Source organism: Nothobranchius furzeri, chromosome 6 (genome assembly GCF_043380555.1).
Source record: "Nothobranchius furzeri strain GRZ-AD chromosome 6, NfurGRZ-RIMD1, whole genome shotgun sequence".
Lineage (NCBI taxonomy): Eukaryota > Metazoa > Chordata > Actinopteri > Cyprinodontiformes > Nothobranchiidae > Nothobranchius > Nothobranchius furzeri.
This window is the reverse complement of record NC_091746.1, coordinates 44,636,664-44,662,585: the sequence shown is the minus strand read 5'-3', so window position 1 is coordinate 44,662,585 and position 25,922 is coordinate 44,636,664. Positions and strand designations below refer to the sequence as shown.

The 25,922-nt window shown below is 41.7% G+C and overlaps 2 protein-coding genes across 5 annotated transcripts in view; both read right to left on the bottom strand.

Moving 5' to 3' along the window:
- Nucleotides 1-751: 751 nt before the first annotated feature.
- On the bottom strand, nt 752-3,309 carry tmem267 (transmembrane protein 267). Its single transcript, XM_054744204.2, has 3 exons — nt 3,218-3,309; nt 1,308-1,770; nt 752-1,199 (listed from the first exon to the last, which is right to left on the bottom strand). Exons 2-3 carry the CDS (start codon nt 1,713-1,715, stop codon nt 864-866), a joined length of 744 nt encoding a protein of 247 aa, XP_054600179.1. The 5' UTR covers nt 1,716-1,770; nt 3,218-3,309; the 3' UTR covers nt 752-863.
- Nucleotides 3,310-12,164: 8,855 nt separating this feature from the next.
- cntfr (ciliary neurotrophic factor receptor) overlaps nt 12,165-25,922 on the bottom strand; it is a 335,019-nt gene continuing 321,261 nt past the window's right edge. For all 4 annotated transcript variants that reach the window (XM_054744199.2, XM_054744200.2, XM_054744202.2 and 1 more), the window contains 2 exons: nt 19,140-19,266; nt 12,165-15,411 (listed from right to left, as the gene is read on the bottom strand). In XM_054744199.2, coding sequence (XP_054600174.2) covers nt 15,411; nt 19,140-19,266 — 128 coding nt within the window. In that variant the 3' untranslated portion in view covers nt 12,165-15,410. The remainder of the gene's footprint in view (nt 15,412-19,139; nt 19,267-25,922) is intronic.

Sequence of the window (25,922 nt, the reverse complement as noted above, 5' to 3'; positions counted from 1 at the left end):
ATAGAAGTTGCTTCCAAGGGAAAAAAAAAATGAGATGCAGATATTCTTACTGTTTAAGAAACCACTTACAAAACATCAGCTAAAGCAAAAATAAAGTACCTGACATACTTCATCTTCTGCTCTGAACACGAGGTTACTCATAGAAACCATCTGCTCATACACACCTCAAGCCTCTTCCAACACCACCGCACGTTGAAATTTCACAAGCAAGCGAGAAACACTAGCGTCTGACGCAGTTGGCAACGAGGACTCTGATAAGCAAAGAGAATGGCTTCATTAGGAGAACTTGGTACTTATTAGACAGTAAGGCTGCAGCACGATAAGAGTCTGCTCAAGTGTCCTGGGGTGATTATGAAGTTGTGTGAATTTCACTGAAAAATGCTCCACTGATGCCACACGGACGGACACAGTGAAGCAGGAGAAGAGGGGACAGTGTGTGTGTCGGATCTATACAGCCTGTGGTCGACCTTTGGTTGGCTTTTCCTTGAGTGTTTGTGGGATGAGGAAACCTTAATCTCCTGTAAAGGATTACTCACATGAAGCTGGCATTTTTCGCAACTAGAAAGAAGCAGAAACTAGACCTCCGCTTAAGGATTCAGAGACACTACCACTCCAACGTTAGCAGCAGTGCACAAACACCCACAAACAGACATTTCATCCAAATACACGATTAGCACTCCTTTTGGAGTGTTCCCTTCCTTCACACGTCACCAAGGCCATGTTTTCCATTACACTGTAAATATTTGCTGTACTTTAGTTACTTTTTTCCACCCAAATACCCCCCCCCCCCTTTCTTTTTGATCATTTCAAGTATTTAAAGGTTTTTAATCCCACATTGAACATCCTGTGTGAGTTGGTGTCGTCTAAACATCGATCGCTACTCCGTGTTTAGTGGAGATGACATCCCTGGTTCCTGTCAAGTACATGAGCACCGAGCACAGATGAGGAAGCGTGGTCGTGGTGCTCACATACAGCCAGTAGGGAATGGGCGCTGTGTTGCCAAATGGGCATAGCCACAAGCCGTGGCGCACGGCGTCCCGGATGTGATGCGTTGTCATGGAAATGAAAAGCATCCACGGCAAGGAGCACCAGGCGTCTTTGAGGCGGCCCATCCACATAAGGAAGCGAAGGGTGAGGCAGATGACGGGGATAAGAGAGGAACAGTGGAGGGGGGGACGCTGAGGCAGTGAGACAGCAGCCTGGACAAACAAGGGACACATAAATATTTGGGATTAACAGAAATCAACAGGTGCACCTTTGAAAATAAGCTTTCTTGTGACATGAGAGGGAAAATCTTCCAGCCTGACCTTAAGTGAGAGTGATCCAGCCATGTAGAAGTGGTCAAGGTCTATGAGTGATGCCAGAAGTCCAGCCAGCAGCACTTCATATAAATCACTCCTTTTCCTCAGTCCAATCACAACCGCCCACGACCACAGCCCCACCAACCCATGCGTAGCATTGTCTAAAGCGGCACGCAGCCACAGGTGGTGCTGGACGGCGGACAGCTGGAGGACGTGGTCCGCCACCACACAGAACATCCCGAGTCCCGCCGACGCCAACAAGGAGGCTGAGCTGAACGTCTGCAGGAGGGCCTGAGCTTTCTCAGCCTCCACGGCCAGGCTGAGAGGAACACGGGCGCCTTCCCCCCCAACGCCCATCCCCAACAGGGGCGACGAGGATGAGGAGGAGTCCAGTTTGGAGTAGAATCCTTGCATGTTGAGATGGCTTAAGGAGCCAATCACCAGAGAAAGTCAGCAAGACTCTGATGAACTAGAAAGAAATCAGGAAGGAAGGGAATGAGAGAAGGAACAAGTGTTTATGTGGGAGTTAAAAAGCTCTTCAGACAGAAAACACCGGAGCTCTGTACTAGAGTACCGAGTATTGTAACATAACAGTTTTAAAATAATGCGATCTCTCCAACAAAAACGTATAAAGTCGTGGACAATTTTTTTTACAAAAAAAGAAGAAATTAAACAAAAGAATAACATAACATAAATTATAAGCAGAATAAATGCTTTTAAAGTAAATCACTAGACACCTTTGCATTCAATTGCCCTCCATGTTTGGGAGATGGCAACTTTACATACAGTAGCTTAAAAACAGACACCAAGTAAGATCGCTTACAGATAACAACAGTTTTCAATGTCCTTCCTTCCGACAGCTGCGACCCTGGCATCTGTTTGTTAGTTCTCCTAGTTTCTGTCCAAAACCTCTTTTCTAAGCAAGAAAACATCTTACGTCATTATCGAGTTTTTGCATCTTGTAATCGTGTGCCCTGGCATGGCAGCCCTTCACACAGCCCAAGTGTACCGTTTTCTGCAGGCTTATAAGCTCACAACACACACACACACACACATATCTACCAATGCTTCTGTTGTTTATACACTCAGTTACCCCATCATGCAACGCTTCAGCACCCCATATGTTATCTGTCAAAGACCAGTACTGTTGTTAATTCCGACATGTTATTATGTAAGTAAGGCATATTACTGACCATGACCTCTGCACTGGTATCAGCAATGGAAAACCAATACTGGTCTATTTCTACTAAGAACACCTGAACGTAGTTTATTTAAGGATGTGGTATCCTAAACATAAGAGCTGGTGGAGATTTACCACTATGGGTGGGCCCATTTTTATTAGTATGATGCTCAAACAGACAAATTACAGAAGTTCTGGCTGCCAAATTAACGGAGTATCAGTCTATAGCGAAAATTAAACATCACTTGGCTTGACACAACTGAGACTTTATATTAAACCAGGAGGAAATAAAGAAAGTGGTCTGTTTGTGTCATCCAACAGTGAAATGTGGGACAGACTCAGTCGTTCATGTAACAGCAGCAGGTCTGAAAATTTAATTAGCTCTTATTTATAGCCCCCTCACCTACAAAGGCTAACATTATCGGTGTGTCTGATATTGGGTCTTACTTTGAAAGGCGAAGCTGAAATAAGCTAAAAGGCTAAATGAGGCTAATTCCATCGAGCTGCGTCCCTGATGAATGGTGGACGTGATGGAGAACGTCCAGCAGCAACAACCGAGGTGTTGCTTTGTGTAGGCGGAAAGAGACTGTCACCATTAACCTTACAGACACTACGAACTGTTACACCGCATCACGCGATTCGGCTGTTATTCAGATATGGGTTCAAGCATGAACGCTGCCTAAAAAGATGTTTAATAAAACGAGAAAAGGTGGTAGAAGGATGTCACGCTACTCACCCCATGGCTCTTCAACGATGATCCTCCAACTGGGGGTTCCCACAGTCTTCTTATTCTCCTGCTCAGCTCGGCGGCAGCGCCGTCAGGCGGCGTGATACTGCCACCTACCGGTCATGGATGGAATAAACGGTTTGGAATGGAATAACATTAGATCAAATTACACGACAGAGAAATGAAAAGGAGGGAGTTTTAGAAGCTCAGGGCTCATTTCCCATGAGCCCTGACAGAAGTATGAATCTAGAGGGACTGCAAGGCTTTAATGACAAATAGTATAATAATAGTCGGGGTGTTATAATAATAATAATAATAATAATAATAATAATAATAATAATAATAGTAATAATAATAATAATAACAATAATAATAATAATAATAATAATGCAGTGAACTTATATAGAGCTTTTCAAGACACCTGAAGACGCTTTCACACACTCTCACATTCACACACTGCTAGTGATGGTAAGCTACTTGTAGCCGCAGCCGCCTTGGGGAGGTCTGACAGAGGCGAGGCTGCCATTTGGCGCCGTCGGCCCCTCTGACCACCACTAACACAGGCAAGTTGGGTGAAATGTCTTGCCCAAGGGCACAATGGCAGGATACCCCTGGCGGGAGCTGGAATCAAACCCATGACCCTCCGATCATGAGGCAACCCGCTCCACCACCTGAGCTTCTGCTGTTATATAGGTAATTATAATGCTTAGAGGGCTGGTTTGCTTTAATGGTAATCTCTTTATTCAGTAGATAAAAAAATGAATATATAAATAGAGGACAGTGCCCACAGATAATGGCTTATCCAAGTGTAGCTGTTCAGTTACTACACATTGGTAATTTACGGTTTTATTCAGCCTATTAAAAATAATACATTTAAGTAAGTAAGTTTGTGTGCTGCTGCTTGCATACATCCACTGCAGAAAGTTTGCCATATGGCATCCCAGAGGGCTCTACTTTGGGGCCACTACTACCTTAATTTCTGCCAGCTTTGATAAGTAGATAAATTGGTCTACTGGAACTCTTCTTGATGGTCTGGCTTAAAGTTAAAACATGGATGGAGCATAACACTTTGCACATTAATGAACATAAAATGGAAGTACCTTTATTGTTCCTGCCTTCAGGCATGCTGTCCCATTTGTTGACTTTGATGCACTTACTGTTCTCAATGTTTCATCTTGGAGTAAAAATGGATCATGTTCTTTGATGGTCATGTAAAGGGCTTGCATTTGTAAAACACTTTTATAGGCCAGAGAACTCCAAAGTGCTTTACACAGCAGACAGTCGTTCAACCATTCACACACTGATGGTGCTGAACTACAATGTAGTCACAGCTGCCCTGGAGCATACTGACAGAAGCGAGGCTTACGGGCACCACCAATCCCTCTGACCACCACCAGCACCAGGTAAGGTGGGTGTGCCTTGCCCAAGGACACAACTGATACAGACAGAGCCCAAGTTCAAACCTGCAACCCACCAATTGCAGGGCAAACTCCTAGCCAATGAGCCACCAATTTCCAAATGGGGCTGTGTGTGTCTGCTTCTTCTTCTTCTTCTTCTTCTTCTTCTTCTTCTTCTTCTTCTTCTTCTTCTTCTTCTTCTTCTTCTTCTTCTTCTTCTTCTTCTTCTTCTTCTTCTTCTTCTTCTTCTTCTTCTTCTTCTTCTTCTTCTTCTTCTTCTTCTTCTTCTTCTTCTTCTTCTTCTTCTTCTTCTTCTTCTTCTTCTTCTTCTTCTTCTTCTTCTTCTTCTTCTTCTTCTTCTTCTACCACAAGAGGGAGAAAGATACCACATAATAAAGTATATTTTTTTCCACTAAGCCCTTACAGTGACAGAGCTTTAATTTAAAGTAATTTATAATAAAAACAGAAAAGCATACAATAATACAATAATGCATACAATAGGAAAGCATACAAAAGCTGCTAAACTGCCTATAAAGGACCTGGGTCTGTAGTTTGGTTATGAGGGTAGTTCCATCTTAATGCCACATGCAGGAAAAGTCCAGCACTTATCTCTGAGTGACAGATAATATTAGCTCCCCTTAGAAAAACCTGCTGAGTGTAAAGTTTTTAAATAGGTGTGTCCATTCAAATACTTGAACATGTCACACAATAAAGTATAATTTCACTTTTTTTTAAATAAAATCCAATTTAAAAGGCATATCTCTAAAACACGTTAAATCACTTTTAATGAAATGTCTTCTAACACGCTGAGTTCTCTTCACTACATCTTTGTAGGATTTCATATTCAATCTTCTTTAGTATTGGAGTTCTTTCTGACTCCTAACAGTCATTACCAGCCACATGTGCTGATTACTTCTTACATATTCGCACGAGAAAGGGAAGCAACAGCGTGCAGCAGCTCAATCATTTAAAGGCCCTGTTCACCTGATCCTGTCTGGACTGACACGGGTGTCATGTGACTTGTCCAGCTTGCATAATGTGCATATTAAGTCTGAATTTAGCATAAATGACCTTCTGGTTAATGGTACCCACAAAGGAATATTTCATACATGCAGATGCCAGCAAGTGTTGTCATCTGAGTGAGACATGATTTAAGAGTAACACGCAAAAAGGAATCAAGTTGTAAAGAAATAAAAAAATGTGCATTTTGAGTCATACTTTCACTATTTGACACCATTATTGTAAAATTTATATCATGTGGCCTTATGAGTACCTAAATGGCTCCCAGTTGCAGACTGACCATCACCTGGGCGTTTACTGATGGTCTGGGCGGTGAATTGGCTTGCTTGATGATTGCTGACAGCCCTTGCTCACCTCTCCTTGACTCCACGCCGGAGAATCAAGCACCCAGCAACTCCCAAACCCCAACAACCCACCCCCACCCCACCCTGAGAGGAAGAAACAGAAGGAATGTACTAATCTACACCGTGTTGGTATCAAAATCCTGAATTCAGTCTGTCCCGATGACCCCCATCATCCCTAAAGAATGACACGCCTCCTCTTTTCTCTAATGCTGAGCCTGACCACCCTATGGAGGATCCTCATTTCAGCCTCTTGGAACCAGGATAATGTTCTTACTACCATAATCCAAACCTCATGGCCATGTGAGGGATTAAACACACTAGTAAATCAAGCCTTTTTTTACCACAATAGACCAACGCAGCGTCCTCACTGCAGACCAGGTCATAAACCATGAGTCCATTTGTGGACAAATACCCAGATACTTGAATCCCTCCTCTTAGAACAGAGATTTACTCCCAACCCAGAAGGAATGCTCCAACTGTTTCCAGTTGAAGATCATGACAACAAATTAGTATTTCTGTATTTTACTTCAAAAATACCATGAAGTCCCCCTCCAACTACAGAGCGGATGACTAAAAATTAACCTAAAATATTAATATGGACATAGTCTTGGCTCTGTTGGTATGTCTCCCACAAACTTCCCTAATTAAAAATAAATCCTAGGATCCTAATTTGCTTCCCTTTTCTTGATAATCCTAGTATGCGGCCAGAAAATACAGAAAATCATATTTGAGTTTTATTTTTGTCTGAGATATTTTCATTTGGACTCACCAGTAACATGCTTCACTTTACCCTGTTCCACAATGAAAGGCAGAATAACTCTTACATACTTTAATCATAAAAAGACCATTTGGAACCACGGACAGAGGTGCAGACGTCTAACTGTGTTTCAGCACCACAGACAGAGCACGTGCTGGCAGAGGAATCTGCTGCCCACTAGTGGCCACAACAACAATTACTGCAAGAATTTGGGTTTATTCTGGAAATGATTTGAACAAAACACTCCAATTATGACTTCTGTTTTAAACAATAACAGTCTAAGCACAGCTGAGTTCCTATCCTGTGTCAACCCAACAGCTGATCTCTTTATTTATTCTTCGAAAGAAAGCAACATTTATGGAATTGTTCCATATTTTTCCCAATATTTTTTGTTTTGCTATATTTGAGTTGAATTGTATATAGACTTTAATTTAATCTTTATTTTTTAATATCTTACTGTTATAATATAGTATATTTGAATCTGAAATGTCCAATTATTCTTGATTTTTATTTCAAAGTTTTAAGAAAGTTGCTTAATGGTGCTGGATCAGTTTAAAGTGAAATGTTTAATATCTTACCAAACATGAGTGAAAAGCAGTTAAGTCAAATGTTACAAACAGACCAAAGTCCTGAGTCCGAAAAGGGAAGAACACCTTCTCCGGGTCAGGGATGAGGTCCTAACCCAAGTGGAGGAGTTTAAGTATCTCGGGGTCTTGTTCACGAGTGAGGGAGAGCTGGAGGGTGAGATTGATGGGCAGATTGGTGTTGCATCTGCAGTGATGCGGACGTTGTACCGGTCTGTCATGGTGAAAAGAAAGAGCTGAGCCAGAAGGCAAAGCTCTCGATTTACTGGTCGATCCACGTTCCTACCCTCACCTTTGGTCATGAGCTTTGGGCAGTGACCTAAAGAACAAGATCGGGATACAAGCGGCTGTAATGAGTTCTCTCCGCAGGGTGGCTAGACTCTCCCTTCGAGATGGGGAGAGAAGCTTGGTCAACCAGGGTCAGATTACCGTATTTTCCGGACTATAAGCTGCTACTTTTTCCCACACTTTGAACCATGTGGCTTATAATGAGGTGCGGCTTTAGTCAACCAGAAAGGATGGATGCTGGAAAGTCTAATGAAGGAATGGTTAAAGGAGTGCTACAGAAAGCACCCAGGAGGATATATTTCACAGTAAAACGGCGCTGCGTGTTTTCCCAGCTTCACCCCGGGATGATGACAGCAACACGGAGAGCGACACTAACATCACCACAGAAAAGGTATGTGACGAAGCTCTTCTGAGGCTGTTCAACTCCGACACTGAAGAAGATGACTTTAGTGGTTTCAGTGCGCAGGAGGACGATGAATAAACTAATCAATAACTTTTCTGTTTTGTTTGTAACTGATCAGTTCAGTTACGTTCAGTTAAACTACGTTTTCAATTCAGTAGATATCTGCGGCTTTTAGCCCGGTGCGGCTTATATTGAGGTGCGCTCTATAGTCTGGAAATTACGGTAGATCCGCTGCTCCTCCACATCGAGAGGAGCCAGTTGAGGTGGCTCGGGCATCTGGTCAGGATGCCTCCTGGACGCCTCCCTGGTGAGGTTTTCTGGGCGTGTCCAACAGGAAGGAGACATAAAGGTAGACCCAGGACACGCTGGAGGGACTACGTCTCTTGTCTGGCCAGGGAACACCGTGGGATTCCCCCTGGGGAGAAGGAAGTCTGGGCCTCTCTGCTTGGGCTGCTGCCCCTGTGACCCGACTCCGGATAAGCAGAAGAGAATGAAAGGGTGGATGGTTTCAAACAAGCAAAAAACTTTTCCATTTCTTGTGTTATAAATACAATTAAAGCTGGAATTACAAGTTTTACTAATGAAAAATGAGAATATGTTGGAAAATCTGCCTCACAGTGCTCCTTGTTTATACGGCTGGCACAAATACACTTTGTTAGACCACAGATTTTGTGCAAAGTAAACAGCTCAGAGCTGCCAAATGCAGATGCACAAGTTTGTGTCCAGAGAGCAACATGATGCAAGAAAGATGCGGCAGAAAAAAAGGCTGAAATCCTGCTCATATGGAAGAATTACACAAAGGAATGTTTGTTAAGATAATCTAAAAATATCCAGAGAGGCTCCCACAAAGGCGAAAAAGGCAGAGAGTTGAGTATTTAAAAATGTGTGAGGCAGAAGCCGGCGCAGAGGTCAGAGGGGGGCAGATATGATGCCATTCATCCCGTTTTCAGAGAAAGGTCAAAGCAGTCATTAGAGCAGCGCAGGGCGGCTGGACCTGGCAGGCTCTGGAGAGCACACACACACATACACACACACACACACACACACACACACACACACACACACACACACACACTCCCATTTACTTGAGGTTAACGTGGATCACTATGTGATCGTAGATCCTGGGAGGGAGTGTGGACGTCTCAGCTGCAGGTTGATTAAGACTTTAAAGGTTTAAATGTAAGCTCAACAGTGCTGGCTCTTAACTATGAGGAGAAACCAGATTCACAGCACTGACGATGACAAGGATAATGAAATCGGTGTCCTCTGCTCCCTCTTTTTTCAATTCATTGTCATTGTAAATATTAATTGAGTTCTCATTGACATTTTCATTATGAAAAAAGAAAAAAGAGGAAAATGGCTGACCGGTGTGTATGAGGAGGGAGGAAAGAGTAATGAATGCAATGCCACGCAAGCAGATTCACACACACACACACACACACACACACACACACACACACACACACACACACACACACACACAGAAGACCCCGTCTGACAGCTGTTAGATGGCGTATTGATTTGTCCTCGGCCTCCAAATCGGCCTGCCAGAACTTGTCAGCATAATGACAGAAAGAGAGCTTGAGAGGAAGACGAGGGAGACGGTGAGACAGACTCAAGAGGGACAGACGGAGAGTGGGTGAGAGAGCTAAAGGTCGAATCAGGAAAGTTTGACCGACCCATGTCTCTAACACACTCTTATTTCTAGTTTAACATGTGAGGATGTAGTTACAGAGTGCTTAAGTTATTTTAATTTTTTATACATAATTGTTTCTGTTTAAAAAAAAGGGGTCCTCACCATGGAAAATCTCACCAAGGCTTACATCCCAATCAAATAATATGTTGCACTATTGATTTAATGTTCACTCATGACCTTTATGACCCTATGACCCTATATTAACAATAGCGTTCACTTGTTTTTACTAATTAATGCATCCAAAAAGGCTAAAAGCTTATTTAGAGGCATCAGAATTTCTTCTTTTGAGCTTACGATGACTTAGACAATATATTATTCACACTCTGATGCAAAATAAATAAATAAATAAATAAAAATAAAGGCCTGAGATACTTTAGAGAGCTGAGCTGATTTAATCCATTGAAACTCTGATAGAATCATCACACTCAGTGAGAGCGCTGCTCTTTCATGTGTGTGAATGCATGGGCGGTACATCGCTTTGAGGAACTGCGTTTGCTCATTTATTTCATCAGTGATTTTGGTATAATTTAGAAAATTCTACATAATTTTCTTCTCGCTAAATGCAGATGAGACAATCTCATTTTATATAAATTTTGTGTAAATTTGATGAAAAATAAAGTTTTATTAGAACACAAGAGTTTTCTTTCAACTCTGAAACAATGGAACAAGCGACCTGTGATTTGAATTGTAAGTAAAACGTGAGTTTATGTTCTTATTTTAGAGCTCTGGATACATATCGCAAGCTTCTTTGTGAAATGTTTAAACATTAGCTGTAGATATGTTAGATCTGGGGCCTGAGGCATGGTTCTGGAGACACGTGGTCCTTCAGTCATCGGTGGCTCCTTGTAGCTTTAGCAAAGGATCATGAACCTTTGGTCATTTTGACTGAAACAAGTCATTTGAACAGCTTCTTTTCCCATCCAAATATTTTGTAACAGAATTTCTGCAACAAAATGACTTCTCTAGAAAACTGGCCTGCATGTTTTGACTCAATAAGACTAATTAACATTTCATTTCTGATTTAAAAAATGAGCAAACATTTTCTTTTGTCTTCCAGTTTTGTGGCAGTTTGCCTGGAGCCAGAAGCCAGTGTTAAAGGTGCATTCTGCCACTTACTGTTTTGTTTTCATCTCAAGCTGTTTGTGGACTAAAGAGGAGCTCAGTGGGGGGCACCATGGGTGCCCAGTCCCCAGGCCACTCTCTGGACACACCCCTGAGATCTGGATGATTTCCTTTAAGCATGCCATTGTTTTATTCATTATTTTGTCTCATTTCTCCTTCCATCCATATGTGAGCAGATGAGTCTATCTGAAGCAAAAGTGGATCTTTAAATTTCTTCTTTATCTTTTGTCCCAAATATGAACATTTTTAGTGGTTTTATTAACAAAGATTGAATGAAAAAGGCAAAGAAAAATGGGAAGTCAATTTGTGACATTTGTAACAAACATGCAAAAAACAATATTGGTAAAAAATATAGGTAACACTTTACAGTAAGGGTCTCTTTATTAACATTACTTAGTGCTATTAAGTATTAATAAACAGCTGATCTCATTGTTAACATTCCTGATAATGTTAACTATTAAGTGTCATTAAGGTTAGGACAAAGGGACCCTCACTTTAAAATATTACTGAAACATTTTGGTCACCATTAATCCTTGAGCTTTGCTTCTTGTTCTGTCCTTAAATTTAGATTTGTGCTTGTAAATGTGCAGTCCCTTACCACAATAATCAGCTAACTGATTTTTTTTGGTTCCAACCTTCGAGGTAGCACTTATATTCATGGGATATGTTTGCTATATCTAAATGATGTTCTAAATGACCAGTTGTTTATCCACAGTAAGTACCCAACCTGCAGAAGGCCCACAGAGTCTCTAGAAACAGGAAGAAGTTATTTGGCAGAAACGATACCTATGATTTGCCAGATTGCTAAAATCATGCCTATTAAAACATGTCTTGCTGTTTGTTTTAACTGAACAATATTCAGATTATACGCTGCCAGTGAAATGTTCAGGCCACAGGGGGCGATAGGGGCTGAGTGGCCTTTCATTAACCCTGTAAAGGCTCATTTGAACACATACTGGCTCCAGAAAATAATGTAAAAATATGAAAAAGTTGCACAGTATCCCTTTCAACCCACTGATGATTAAGGTTCGCCAGGGCTGGGCGACCTGGTGTGTTGAAGCAGGGAAACAACTAATTTATACTGGGTAGCCGCCCTCGAGGACTGAATTTGGACACGGCTGCTGCTGATAAATAACTGTGGAACATCAAATAAAATTGTTAAAATCTACCTTTAAGCACATGTTTCAGTGTAAATCTTAATACCAACTCCATGTGCTAACAAGAAAACCTCAACAGGTTTGAATGCACAACTCACATTATAAAAAGGTGATGATGTGAGCTTGATGAAATCTGCTAATAAATATCAAAAAAAGGTAAAAAGGAGAATGAAGCCAGTTGATGCAAATTCATTGTGAAATGGTCACATTTAATGGCTGAAACCTGTCATTGTATATACATCTATAAAAAAGACCCCAGGTACAGGTTACGACATTCTAACGCTAGTACATACATTATTATTATCATTATTATTAAATAATAAACTTTTTGTTCATTGTTAAAGTTACATACCGTAAATCCTCTAATACAGGCCGGTATTCAATTAAAGGCCGGGTCTCCAATTGTGGCCGGTGTCAGAGTTAGTTTAGGTAAATAATGGCCGGTCTCTTATTGTGGCCGGGTGGAACGTAGTAACAAGCAAGTATGAGCGTCCCGGTGGCAGGGTTATAGTCCCCAAATCAACCAGCAGGAGGCAGTAGACGTTCACGCAGACCTTTATTAAGCTTTTTCTTCAACGCTTTGTAACGCTACAGACACGATCCTCTATCACGCTCCTACCACACAGAGTCACGGTGTCAGTTAACCATGCTAATTCAACCCGCTCCACAGAACACACATCACCTTCCCTGTGGCTTACATAACACTCACACAACACGCAAATCAGCACATAGGAACTAGCAGAATGATAGGAAACACATATGACACAATACCCAGAATGCACCTGGCTTACAACCCCAGCCAGGTCATTACACTATCAAGTTCAAAGAGAACGTGCTGATTATGCTGCAGAACACTCTGGAGAGCAGCAGTAGGGGGTGTATGAACTAGTCAACTTCACTATAGTGACTTTTTATGCCTGTCGTCGACTAGTCGCTGTCACGTGATAATGACCGGCAAGATGCAGCCCTCGGAAAAGACAGCAGCCTGCTGTCAGCAGGTGACAAGCTCCTGCGCTCAGGGGGTGGGGGGGGGGCAACGCGCTGTGCCAGACCGTAGGCACTGACACGCGATCGTTCATGTCGGTTCATTTCCTTTAATGTTTTCTGTCTTTTATTTGCGCCTGATGTGTATCGCTGCTGTGGAGCGGGGCGCATCAACTTGTCCCTGATGCGGCCGGCAAGCAGGGAGCGCTCCGCTGTTTTCGCGGTCGGTAGATCTGCCTCCTGAGCACGGCCACAGTAACAATCAGGTGTCGCCACCTCAAAAACTAATTTAACACGCGATCGTTCATGTCAGTTCATTTCCTTTAATGTTTTCTGTCTTTTATTTGCGCCTGATGCGTTTGCTGCATGCTGTGGAGCGGGGCGCTGCGCGCATCACCTTGTCCTCCGACGCACTGATCACTGATACGGCCGACAAACAGCGAGCACTCCGCTGTTTTTGCGGTCGGTAGATCTTTTAGAACTGCAGTTCAAAGGTAACTCATGAGGTGAATATATATGAACCCAGGTAGCAGTTTTTCTTTAGGATTGAGAGGAGATGCAGGAAGATAATAAACAGGCAGGACAGAAAAATAGTCAAAATAAAAACAAGTTAGTTTTTGTACCTGCTGTTGCAACAAACAGACACCATTGAAGGTCATCAGAAGTGAGGAACAGAAAATGAAATAATTATTTTAATGTTTAGAGCAGCAGGAACTCCGAGAGGCTGCAGGCGCATCAGTGAGTTTGCGGCCACTGCGCAGGGGGAGGGGGGAGAGGGCTAAAGCAGGGGGAGGGGGGAGAGGGCTAAAGCAGGGGGAGGGGGGAGATGGCTGAAGCAGAAACTACTGTTGTTAAAAGAAATGTGTTTAACTTTGAAAATGTGGGCGCAATTTTAATTGTCAAAAACTCCAATGAACATTAGTTCATTTTGCTCAAATGGAAATAGAGGCCTGCCTCTAATACTGGCCCTCCTTCCAATAAAGGCCTGGAGCTTGATGAGCTTGAGTCAAATAGAGGCCCGGGCCTGTATTAGAGGATTTACGGTATCATAGTTTACAAAATAGGATCAAGGAGAATTAAGCCATTATGAATGCCTGAAAACAAAAAGAAATAAAAAACTAAAAGCCCTATATGTAACATTTTAATATTTGTCCCAAAAATACAATTAACACATCAATATTCATCTGAATAACATAATAATAACTGCTGATATTGGCTATTGAAATGTAACTGAAAGAAAAAAAGACGTTTTTATTATTTTTTTTAAAAGCAAACAGGTTTGTGTCATTGTATTTTACAGCACAGAGCAGAATGAGAAACCGACATGCTGTAGCTGTCAGGGCTTCAGTTACCAACCTTGTTGTCAACACAGAGTCAAACCAAAAACAGCCGCGTGGAAAAAGAAGTGTTCAGTCTGAAATCCATCTTGTTCTCTTTTCTTTTTTTTACGGTCCAAGTCCCTCCTGTCATTTGCTGTGAGCACAAAGTAAAGCTAACTGTCTAGATAGGCCAGGCTACCAATTCTGCTTCCTTTAAATTTGTTAATCCTCAGATCAGAAAAAAAACAACAACAACAAAAACTCCAAAAAACAGCTCGCTCCATCAGTTTGGTTCAGCCGTCGGAGGCGCGCGGAGTCACCGTCTGATGGAGTTTCATTGTAGCTTCGTTTGTTCGGTTGTGTGTTTACACAAACAGGAGCTGTAGGGAACCTCAGATTCATCCCAGGTGTGATTCATGTACTGTTTTCTTACCATCGATCAGATGTCACACACACACACACACACGCACGCACGCACGCACGCACGCACACACACACACACACACACACACTGATGAAGACAAGCACAGCTTCAGGAAGCTCAGTGAAGAATTTGGGAGCCGTGTTCTCATGGGTGCAGGTGAGTCTTTGGCATGATGACTGAGCTGTATATGGGGTTGCTATGGTGACCATGCACACAAACACACATCTCTTGTGTGTGTTTGTGTGTAAAGCCTTGTGCAGTAAAAAAAAGGAATAGTAAATTATAAAACAAAACGAGAGAAAGGTAACTAGAAAATGCTTTAATTCAGCTGAAGACTTCTCGCTGTGACGACGAGCTTCCTGAGCCTAGCTGAACAGGTCAGTCTGCCGTAGCTCATGGAAGCTACCTGATGTAACATGAAACCATTTCATGTCGCTGGCTCTGCTGCTGCTCTCAATGCCATTTTGAAAAGTTCCTCTGATGAATTTCTTTGTCGCCATCAATCAAATCAAAAAACGAATGCACGATCGCATCATTGTCATGTGATTTCCTCTAAGTAATTTTGGTAAGTAACTTTGTGATGGGCAGATTTGATCAATGCACTGTATCCTCGAAACATGTGCAAAATAGAAAAAACACCATCTTCCGTCTCTTCATCGCATTCCTCCTCGTGCTCGATGTTAATCTTCAGGAAAACGATTTTCACATCTGAAGAAAAAAGAAAACAAACTGGTCATCTCACAGCGTCGCTGAATGCGAGATAAAGTATGTAAGTAAGATAAAGTATGTAAGTAAGATAAAGTATGTAAGTAAGATAAAGTATGTAAGTAAGATAAAGTATGTAAGTAAGATAAAGTATGTAAGTAAGATAAAGTATGTAAGTAAGATAAAGTATGTAAGTAAGATAAAGTATGTAAGTAAGATAAAGTATGTAAGTAAGATAAAGTATGTAAGTAAGATAAAGTATGTAAGTAAGATAAAGTATGTAAGCAAGATAAAGTATGTAAGTAAGATAAAGTATGTAAGTAAGATAAAGTATGTAAGTAAGATAAAGTATGTAAGTAAGATAAAGTATGTAAGTAAGATAAAGTATGTAAGTAAGATAAAGTATGTAAGTAAGATAAAGTATGTAAGTAAGATAAAGTATGTAAGTAAGATAAAGTATGTAAGTAAGATAAAGTATGTAAGTAAGATAAAGTATGTAAGTAAGATAAAGTATGTAAGTAAGATAAAGTATGTAAGTAAGATAAAGTATGTAAGTAAGATAAAGTATGTAAGTAAGATAAAGTATGTAAGTAAGATAAAGTATGTAAGTAAGATAAAGTATGTAAGTAAGATAAAGTATGTAAGTAAGATAAAGTATGTAAGTAAGATAAAGTATGTAAGCAAGATAAAGTATGTAAGCAAGATAAAGTATGTAAGCAAGATAAAGTATGTAAGTAAGATAAAGTATGTAAGTAAGATAAAGTATGTAAGAAAGATAAAGTATGTAAGTAAGATAAAGTATGTACGCAAGATAAAGTATGTAAGTAAGATAAAGTATGTACGCAAGATAAAGTATGTAAGTAAGATAAAGTATGTAAGTAAGATAAAGTATGTACGCAAGATAAAGTATGTAAGTAAGATAAAGTATGTAAGTAAGATAAAGTATGTAAGTAAGATAAAGTATGTAAGTAAGATAAAGTATGACAGAAAAATGAAACTTTTAGCAGCAAGGCTATTCTCAAAGAGCGATTGACAGCATGGTGGCGCAGATGCAGCACTGTTGTCTCTCACTATGAAAGTTGTAGGTTTAAATGATTGCATTGTTTTTGCATGCAGTGAGCATGCTGTGCTCATGCATGCGTGGGTTTTCTCTGGGAACTCCAGCTTTTATCCCACAGACACAATTGTGTGTTGGGTTTACATCTGTAAGCGCTTCAGATCGAAGTGTCTCCTACTGGAATAAACATGCGTATATCTATGTAGACAATAAAATGAAAGAGAACAAATCTGTGATGGAGGTAGTGATCGCTTCCAAACCCGTAGAATTAGGAAACCCCTTCAACAAAACTAGTCTGAAAACATGTAGGCTGAAAGAGCTCAAAAAGCATCATACCATGCTCTGTTCTGAAGAAGTTCAGGGACAAAATAACCCAGAAAAACATTTAAAGCAAAGCAGGCATCACATGGGTAAGGTCAGACTTCATGGTTCAACAAAAATAAAGACAGAGCAAGGATCGCATCTGTAGGATAGTTCCAAAGCCAAACCTCTGCTGAACAAAAACATAAAGGGCTATCTTACATTTACAAGCCTTAACGATTCTCAAGACGTTTTAGAAAACATTCTGTGAGACAAAAGTGGGACTTCGAAGAAGGTGTTTGTTAAGTCTTTTAACAGTTAGACACGGTGGTGGTAGTGTGATGGTCTGAGGGAATGTTTGACTGCTGACCTTAAACAGCCCATTTGTGCTGGAAAACCCTAGCCTAGAAATCTAGACCAAGCGTATCAGTATTAAGAAGATCTTGCTCTGCAGGTCGGTCTAGCCGTGCTCCATTGTAGCCTCGGCAGGTCTTCCACTGGTCCCTTTTCAGTCACAGCTCTCTATGTTTAATGGTTGGACTTAACACCAGAGCTGAAAAACTACAAAGATGGCATTCATCGTCTTCTTCTTTGATGGTGTATTGTGGACTGTCCTATTGACAGATATCTGTAGCAATGAGTATGTTTGTTGCTTTGATTTGTCCTAAAGCCTTGTTTATACTTCTTTATCTGGGTCGGTGCACTCACACACATGAACTGACGGAGAGATGTTCCATTTTTTACTTTTTCCGTCTGCGTTCTGTAGCGAGTCTCCAGCAGGACAGCAGAGGGCCTAGCGCTTTTCTGGGGTGTCCTGTCATCAATGGAATCACTCCTCCAGCATGTTTATTAAGACTTTATAACACCTCTCCATGCAGTTACTACCTCTAAACCCACGTTTCCTGTAACTTCCTGACATAAATAAAACGTTTGCTGCATATCGTTGTACTCCTTCAGTTACGGGTGTATTAACGTTTAGTTGGCTCTGTGTCTGTTGCTAGACATCTTTGTTTTGTTTTTTTTTTATTAGAGGGAGTGGTGGTGCTGTTGACAAAATTAAGGGAGGTAGCATTCTGACCAATAACAGGCTGAGGTCTCCGTCGCTTTCAGTGGATAGTTAGAAAGGTGGGCTCTCTTCGTCCAAGCTAGCAACCACAGATAAAGACGTTAGGTGTCTCAGAACAGAAGGAGACGGAGAATTATAAACTAGCCTTAACACTGTCCAGTTAAACAGGGAGAGTGTTTAAAAGACAGCTGGAGATTCTGCCCCACAAGTTATTTCAATGGGCGATGGCCAGACTTTATATGTTCTTATAGTAGGCTGGCTTGCTATAGGTAGGAAAGCTGAGGGGCAAATTGCAACAATTGTACAAAAAGGAGCTGAACAAAACTCCTCCACAACAACGTGGGAAACTCATCACCTGCTATCACAAAAGCTGGATTTGTGATTTATCAGCCACGGGTGTAAAAGTCCGTTTTTAAGTTTAGGGTCAGATGACTTTTTCAGACATGGTCAGGCCCATTTTGAAAAGATTTATTTTTCCAAAATAAACAAAATCATTATTATGTTCATCTGATATTGGAAACTGTTAATCTTAAAAATTAAAGTTTGATTTAAAAAAAAGTCAAAAAGTAGAAGAAACCTTTAACCCTCTGGAGGCAGGCGTTGCAGATTTGCAACATTGAAACCTACAGACCTGGTTACTCCACATACGTATTTCATGAGCATTTTTTTAACTCAGAAGTACCGCTGAAGGACTTAGTTGTTCATCTTTTTATTAAAACTTATTTAGAGCCTGAGAGGGTTAAATGACAAATCTCAGAATTTGTGTCAGCTCTTCCATGTTTAGAACTTGATAAGATGCTGTAGTTTAGTTTAAAGACCAAACTCTTGTTTCCTCATTCTGTTTAATTACACCCTTCCCAGTGCAACCTTACCATAATGCTAAGGTAAAAATGTTTGTCAACAAACGTTGGTTTGTTGGAAACCAAATAAAGCTAAAGAAAGTGAAAATTTAAAGCAAAAACATTAAAATTAACTGTACTTTGTGACTTTGGTGTGTGTGTGTGTGTGTGTGTGTGTGTGTGTGTGTGTCTAACACTCTAAATCATGATTATGACATGCAGCGCTGCAGCATGATTTATAGCTGGGGAATGAAACGGGAGACGGTAGGATTGACTTCCATCCTGCAGGAGCTCTGCTAAAACCTCCTGTAGCCATAAAGCAACCCCCCAGTTGTTGTTGCTTCTGGTCCATGAAACACGCTCATGACATGAACAGGCACGCTCTGATCGGTTAATTTACTACACAGGCAAGTGACTGAATTCAAAATCAAGTCAAAGATTTTCAGAGTGTGTGTGTGTTGTTGCTCACCACATAAGCAGCAGCGTGACTCCCAACAGCAAAGGAGAGTAAAACGTGATGACCCCGGCGGCTCTGCCCACGGGGGATTCAGCCTTCTGCGGTGCTTTGGAGGACGGGATGGGAGAGGTCTTCGTCTCTGCAAGAAACAACACAAGAAACCTAATGAGCAGAAACATTTGTGTCCCTTTGACCAGCTGGGTATCTCATGTGTCCTACACTTTTTTTAGTTATTAATTTTTCTCTTGTTTTTGTTGGTCACACGATGTACGACATAGCTCCTCCTATGGGGTGAAAGGACGTGATGATAAATGGACCACTGAGAAGTGCTCATCATAACGGGAAGAAGCAAAAAGAAAGGAAGGCAGAGTAAAGAGCAGAATCAATTCTAATCTGCAAACACAATCGATGTGAGACTTGTCAAGACGGTTATGAAGTGAAAAAGTAAAAAGACAAACTGGGAAAAGCCACGAAGGAAAGAGCAACTCAAGAAAAACAAGGGTCATAAGTTAAAGGTAACAGAAAAAAAGGAAAATAAAATAGTGACAACAATGAGCCCTAGCAGTTGAGCTGAGATGTGTGAAACGTGGAGTCTCACGTCCAGAGTTTAGATGGACGAGAGTTTTGATTCAGGTGTAGCAAAACATCCTGATGTTCAACAGTTCACACAATTACATCCAACTCTGAAATGCAGGGGTGAAACAGCTGGTGGACTAAATCGCCACACATGCATGCATTTATACATTCTACACCATGGATTCACTTGGTAAATTGAAATATCTCAGTTTAAGTTCGTATGAAAACTGGGCCATTAGCTGCAGCTGCAGGCAGTGCAGAAAAACACGAACTCATGCGGGATGTTTGCTGCTCGGCTCAGAACTTACGGCTTTTCTTTCTTTATTTAATGATCTATTTTCTTTATTGTTTTTTAGTGGCCTGAGTGTATGCTTTCTCTTTCCTTGTAATTAATGACTGTTGCATTGTTGGGAGTCAGGAGGTATTAGACAGCAGCAGCCAGGTGTGAAATAAGCAGAGAAAGAGGGAACTGGGGTGCATTTAACATGTTCAGCAGCTCAGAGCCGTGCTTTCTGCCTGCAGCAAAAATATTACGCTCAGGAAGTGGAGGAAGAAACAAATCAAAACAAATCAGAAACAATGTGGTGAGAAGCAGATATGGGGCTGTGCAGAAGGAACGTGAGGACCGGTAAACAGGAGGATTGATTAAGCAGCGATGATGGAGAGAAGAAAAAGCTGATGAGATTAATACAGATATTTAAAGGCAGACACGATCAGGTTGAATTTAAGCATTTTTTCATAGATATTTGAAGCTGGATGAAGATGGCTCGCATGGTGGTGTTTTGACAGGAACAGTATAGCTCTATCTGGGGCTGGAGGTTTATAAATTCACCCCATGTACATGTGAATTATTACTGGGTTTCAGAACTCATTTGTATCTCTAAATCCTCTTTAGGTGATGGACGTTGCTCCAAAAAGGATGGTTTAGGCCCTCCTGCTGACAGATGGCCCCAGAATTTTTCACAGGGTAAGGCTAGTGACGAGTTTGGGGTGGCACGCCAAATTGATTTTATTTTTATGCAAAATCATTTGTGATTTCAGTTTTAGTTTTGTTTTCTGATACATGTTTGTACGTTTGATTTTGCAGAACAATATTATCAGTATATTCACACCTATCCTCTCCACTCCATTTACTCACTTTTTAGGCAAAGCACTGAAATAGGGGACCTTGGGTGACCTCAACACTGCCAATGCCATTGGTGCTCCTTCTTCTGAGGCCGCCACACACATAATTTACTGCCTCCCGTGAAACAGAAACAGAAATAGTAGCAACATGAAATGCATAAGAAGTGATATCTTATGCTGCCTCTTTGGCGCTAGACGGTGTTCGGTTTCTGTCTCGCGTCGTGAGCAAGACAGAAATTTAGATCTTAGAGATGCTCCGACATTAAGGTTGACTGCAACCTTTTAAAGGCTCAGCTGATCGTCTGTTTACTTCCAGGAATGTGGTGGATAAGCACCAATCTCCGAGGATGGGATTTCTAAATGTCGCGCCTGTCACTGTGCTATCCTCTTCGTGGGAAGCCTGTCTGTTTGTGCCAGCAATTGGAGCAGGCATGCCACAGCGCAACCAGCAACTTCTCCTCATTCTCAATTTGGGTGACCTGCTGTATTGTGATGGAAGAAACTGTGAGGCAAACAAACAAAAAAATAGGACACAGAGGAAATGTGGTTCATGCAGGAACATAAGAGGAAGGAGGAGGGTGTGTGTGCTTACACTCAGAGCCATACAATCAATAAGTCAAAGGAAGTGTGTTCATTTATTGTTTGACTGAGCAGCCAAGAGAGAAAATGTTGGTCAGTGTGGAGATGGTAATAAGCTGGACAGCAGAAAGAAAGGGAAACCTGACTGAGCTGTTTGTGCTTTTTCTGCCCAAACGTGGGCAGCAAACCAGATATTTTTACTCCTTCTGATTTATTGTGACTCCTCCATAAAGAGCAAACTGGATGGTCCAAGTTTGTAGGGCAAGTTTTAGACGCACAAATCAGAGTCCTGCAAATTTACTCAAATAGGAAAGAAGATTAATTAGTCTTCATTCCAACTTTCACACAAATAGATCATTTATAAGGTTTTGTTTTTATGATTTCACAAATGAGGTTGTTTGACATGTTTTAGTTATACAGCCATCCATTTTCAATGTCTCAGCTCCTCCTGGATCCAGAGATATTCTCAGACTAGACAGGAAATATAACCCCTCCAGCAAGTTCTGGGTCTGCCCCGGGGTCTCCACCCAGTGGGGCCAGCCTGGAAAACATCCAGATGTTGGAGACCAAGGCATCGGCGGCAACTTCACCCCAAGCTTCCACCTTATCTTTAAAAAGGACATATTATGACTTTTTTCCTAAGTTATAATGGTTCGATTAGCGATATTGAGCAAGCTCATCAAGTTATTTGCTAAAATTGCTCAGATAAAGAAATTTCAGCATTTTTTTTTCTAGACAGTTTCAGTACCTTCCAGAATGAGTCGTTTTAGGGCTCTATCACTTTAGGGAAATAAGCTGGAGCTGGCCACACCCACTATTTTAAACTGGGAAGCTCCAATATCCAGGAGGGGCTTGGAGTAAAGCTGCTGCTAAGGCAAAAAATTGGTTCTGTGCCACTTTTCCCCTTTTGTGACATCACAAACCGTAACTTTGTGGAACTACTTGTTTTAGGAATGCAATTCCTAAACCCTAACACTGAAAGAAAATAGATGGATTGATTCTTTTCAAGTTTTGTGTGTTTAGAGACAGTAGAAACCCACACAGTACCAAAAATGATGCCAAAAAGTTACTTTTTCTTAATATATCACTTTTAAGGCTCAACTCAGCCTCTCTTCAAAAGAAGCTCATGTCACCCGTTTCAATCTAAGGTCTCAGATGATCCAGTTCTCATGAGGTCATGGTTAAAATGAAGATGCAAATCAAGAATTTGGCATTTTGGCTCCCTTTTTGAGTAAACCACAACAGGCTGGAGCAGTGCTCTCATGAAGCCTGATTCGTTGGTCCATTTCTTCATGCATCCTTTCATCATTTGGGAACGAGACACCACGCTTCTGCCTGAGGCAAAGGCTCCCACCCAACCAGGAGGGAGCTTTCTATCACTTTTTTCCAGTTGATTCCACCAGTTCTTCACTGTGTCTCCCCTTTTAACTGACACGACTTTGAAGGCCGGAGTAAAAACAAAACCTCTCGCTCCATCCATCAGTTTCAACAACACAAAGTCATTTTTTGGATGCCAACAGGAGTTTTGCAGCATCCACACAGCAATCCCAGCACATGACATCTTGAAAATGGGCAAGAAGAGGGGGGGGGGGGGGGGGGGGGGTTGTACAAAGTGTGTGGTGAAAGCAAGATCAGTGATCAATGGAGAAGTTAAAAAAAGAAAAGTATGAGAAGAAAAATGGACAAAGGTGGAGGAGAAAATGAGAGCTTCTAGCAAAAGGAAGGAAAAGAGAGAACATGACAAGGAGGGCTGGAAGGAAAGCAAAGAGGTGGCAGCTGGATGGAGAAGATGCATGAGGAGAATCCAAATAACCTGCTGTTCTTTCCTTGAGACCAAGAATAATACACTGTGTACTGAGTGAGGGTCTGTGTGAGAAACCTGCTATCGGATAGGAGTGTGTGAGTGGCTTTCCTCTCTGTTTGTTTGTGCTTAAGGGTTTGGGACGTGAGCCTATCTACGCCCTGTTTCTGTGCATTTCCATATGCACAAACTCATTAAGTGCAGATGTGTGAGGATCTGTGTGCAGTCCTGCTCCCGACCAAAAGAAGTCAGCCTTGTACAGTGAATTTAACTCTGGTCAGCAACAGAAAAACAAAAAGAAAAATGGATTTACCAGAGTGTTAACTCAGATGAGGGTTAAATCTATCTCTCAGACATGTTCAGGATTGTTGATTTCCTCTGGAAAATGCATAAATCATTAATGCTGTATTGTTGATTCTGCAGCAGAAGCAGTTCACATCAATATTACATTACATTTGAGTCAAAAGTGCACAAATTAGACTTGAATATTTTTTAAACTAATTATGAACCCATCAATTTCATAATTTTGTGAAACTAATTATGATTGGGTAAATGGCCTGTATATGATAGAGTGCCTTATATACCCTCCAAGGCGCTTTACAACACAATAAGTCATTCACCCATTCACACCCTGGTGGTGATGAGCTACGATGTAGCCACAGCTGCCCTTGGGCGCACTGAGAAGGTGAGGCTGCCACATACAGGCACCACGGTCCCACTGACCACCAGCAGCAGGCAAGGAGGGTACAGTGTCTTGCCCAAGGACACAACAACAGCCTGACAGACTGAGCAGGGCTCGAACCTGCAACCTTCCAATTACTGGGTGAGCACTTAACTCCTGTCCCACCGTCGGTCCATTAATAAAGACTTTATTTCTGTTACTGAAGATCTGGTGTGATCCTTCTGTGTATATACTGTTGTCCTAACTTCAGACTCTAGTCACCATAAAACTAAAGTGAACAGAACAATCCTGATGATTCAAATTCAAAGATACTTTATTAATCCCAGAGGGAAATTAGAGATGATGATAAATAATCGGCTTTACCATTTCAGTTTTAGGGCACAGGTTTTAATTGATTTGTAGCTGATGATGATTTTTACTTTTATGTAACATTCTGACTCAACTGTACAATTTACAACCAACTTGTGATCACCAAGTAAGCTAAAATGCACTGTTTTAGACAAATTGCAAACATTTCTCAAATATCCTGAAACCAGTTGGACTAGTTGGAGACACAAAAACTTAACAAGATGCCTCCGTTTGTCAGATTTGTAGGCTGCTGGTTTTTGCAAGGAATCCCACAACTCTTTACCAAGAACTTTTATATTTCTCTTTGACAGTCATAAAAATCCCCTTCTTAACTCGTTCACTGCCATCGACGACTAAAGTCATCGTTTGCATGCTTTTACTGTGTGGGCGTCGGAACGAGCCCCCGCACCATGAGAACAAACATCTCAGCTCTAAAGCTGATCCTCATCCACATACGTCACACGTCACGTGATCAGGAAGCAGAAAATCCACGTGTTAGGAGATCGTTTTGGGCTGCTGCTGTAAAAAATGTGAGGCGTGAACTGGAAACGCTTCTGCTGATCACAATTCAACAACAAATTAAGAAAGAACGGATAAAGCTCGAAACGCGCGGATTCTTCCTGATGTAAGAGGCGAGTCTACTCTTTGTTTTGCCGTCGACATCATCCTAGCGCACAATGTTCTGTGACTCTTAACCCCGGCTTTCCACAGGAGCCGTCAGCAGCACGTTACTGCAGCAGCACGTCATAGCTGCTGATAGGAACCGCTGTGGTCAACAGAACCTTTTCCACTGGAGCCGTCGGCAACCGTCGGCAGCGCGAGTCGGCCGCGTCTCAGGAGAAGCATGTCGCGGCCTTTACGCGCCGGTTCTATTTCCTACGCGCGACGCCTCTGAAACGGGTCAAGTTCGACATTTTTGGGGAAGGGAAGACAGGAAATCGGACGCGGAAATGGAGAGAAGCTACCGAGATTTTCAGAATAAAGAACGTGCTGCCTTCCGGTTGCTTTACTTTTAAAAAATGTTACTAACTGTGCGTCCCCGTGAGAAGTTATCACCTAGCTAGCGGTCTCCTTTGTTTTTCAGGTCCGTATTGGCGATTATAAAACGGACAGAACATAAAACACAAACCATGTGGTAGTTTTCTCCTGCTTGTTGTTGTGTTTACTGACGAAGTCACTCGTGTGACTTCGTGCTCGGTCGGTGACAGCTGCTCTCCTGCTGCTTCGCGTCTCGTGGGAAGGGCCAAGCAGCAGCTTACGCGAGCAAGACGTGCTGCTGCAGTAACGTGCTGCTGACGGCTCCCGTGGAAACCCGGGGTGAAACAGTAAAAACGGTGAGTAACGCTGGCAGCGAAAGGCTTTACCGATCAGGAAACGGCTGGCAGCGAATGAGTTAACAGTTTATTCACAACGTGACTTATGTCTCACATTTGTTTGCAGTACACTCTCATGTTTATATTTTCTCCCCAACTGTGCTTAGATTTGTTCCACATTTCTTGCATTTTCTAATCAAGAAGGTTTCCCAAATGTGTGCAACAAGTCTGAGATATATTATACTCGTACGGATTGCTGTTCCTTGGGTCTGATGTCTTCCAGTAGCTGAGAGTCTAAGGCTTGAGCTCAATCCGTGCAAAGGCACATGGAACGAGCTGTAAACGCAGGAACAGCAGAAAGCACAACTGTT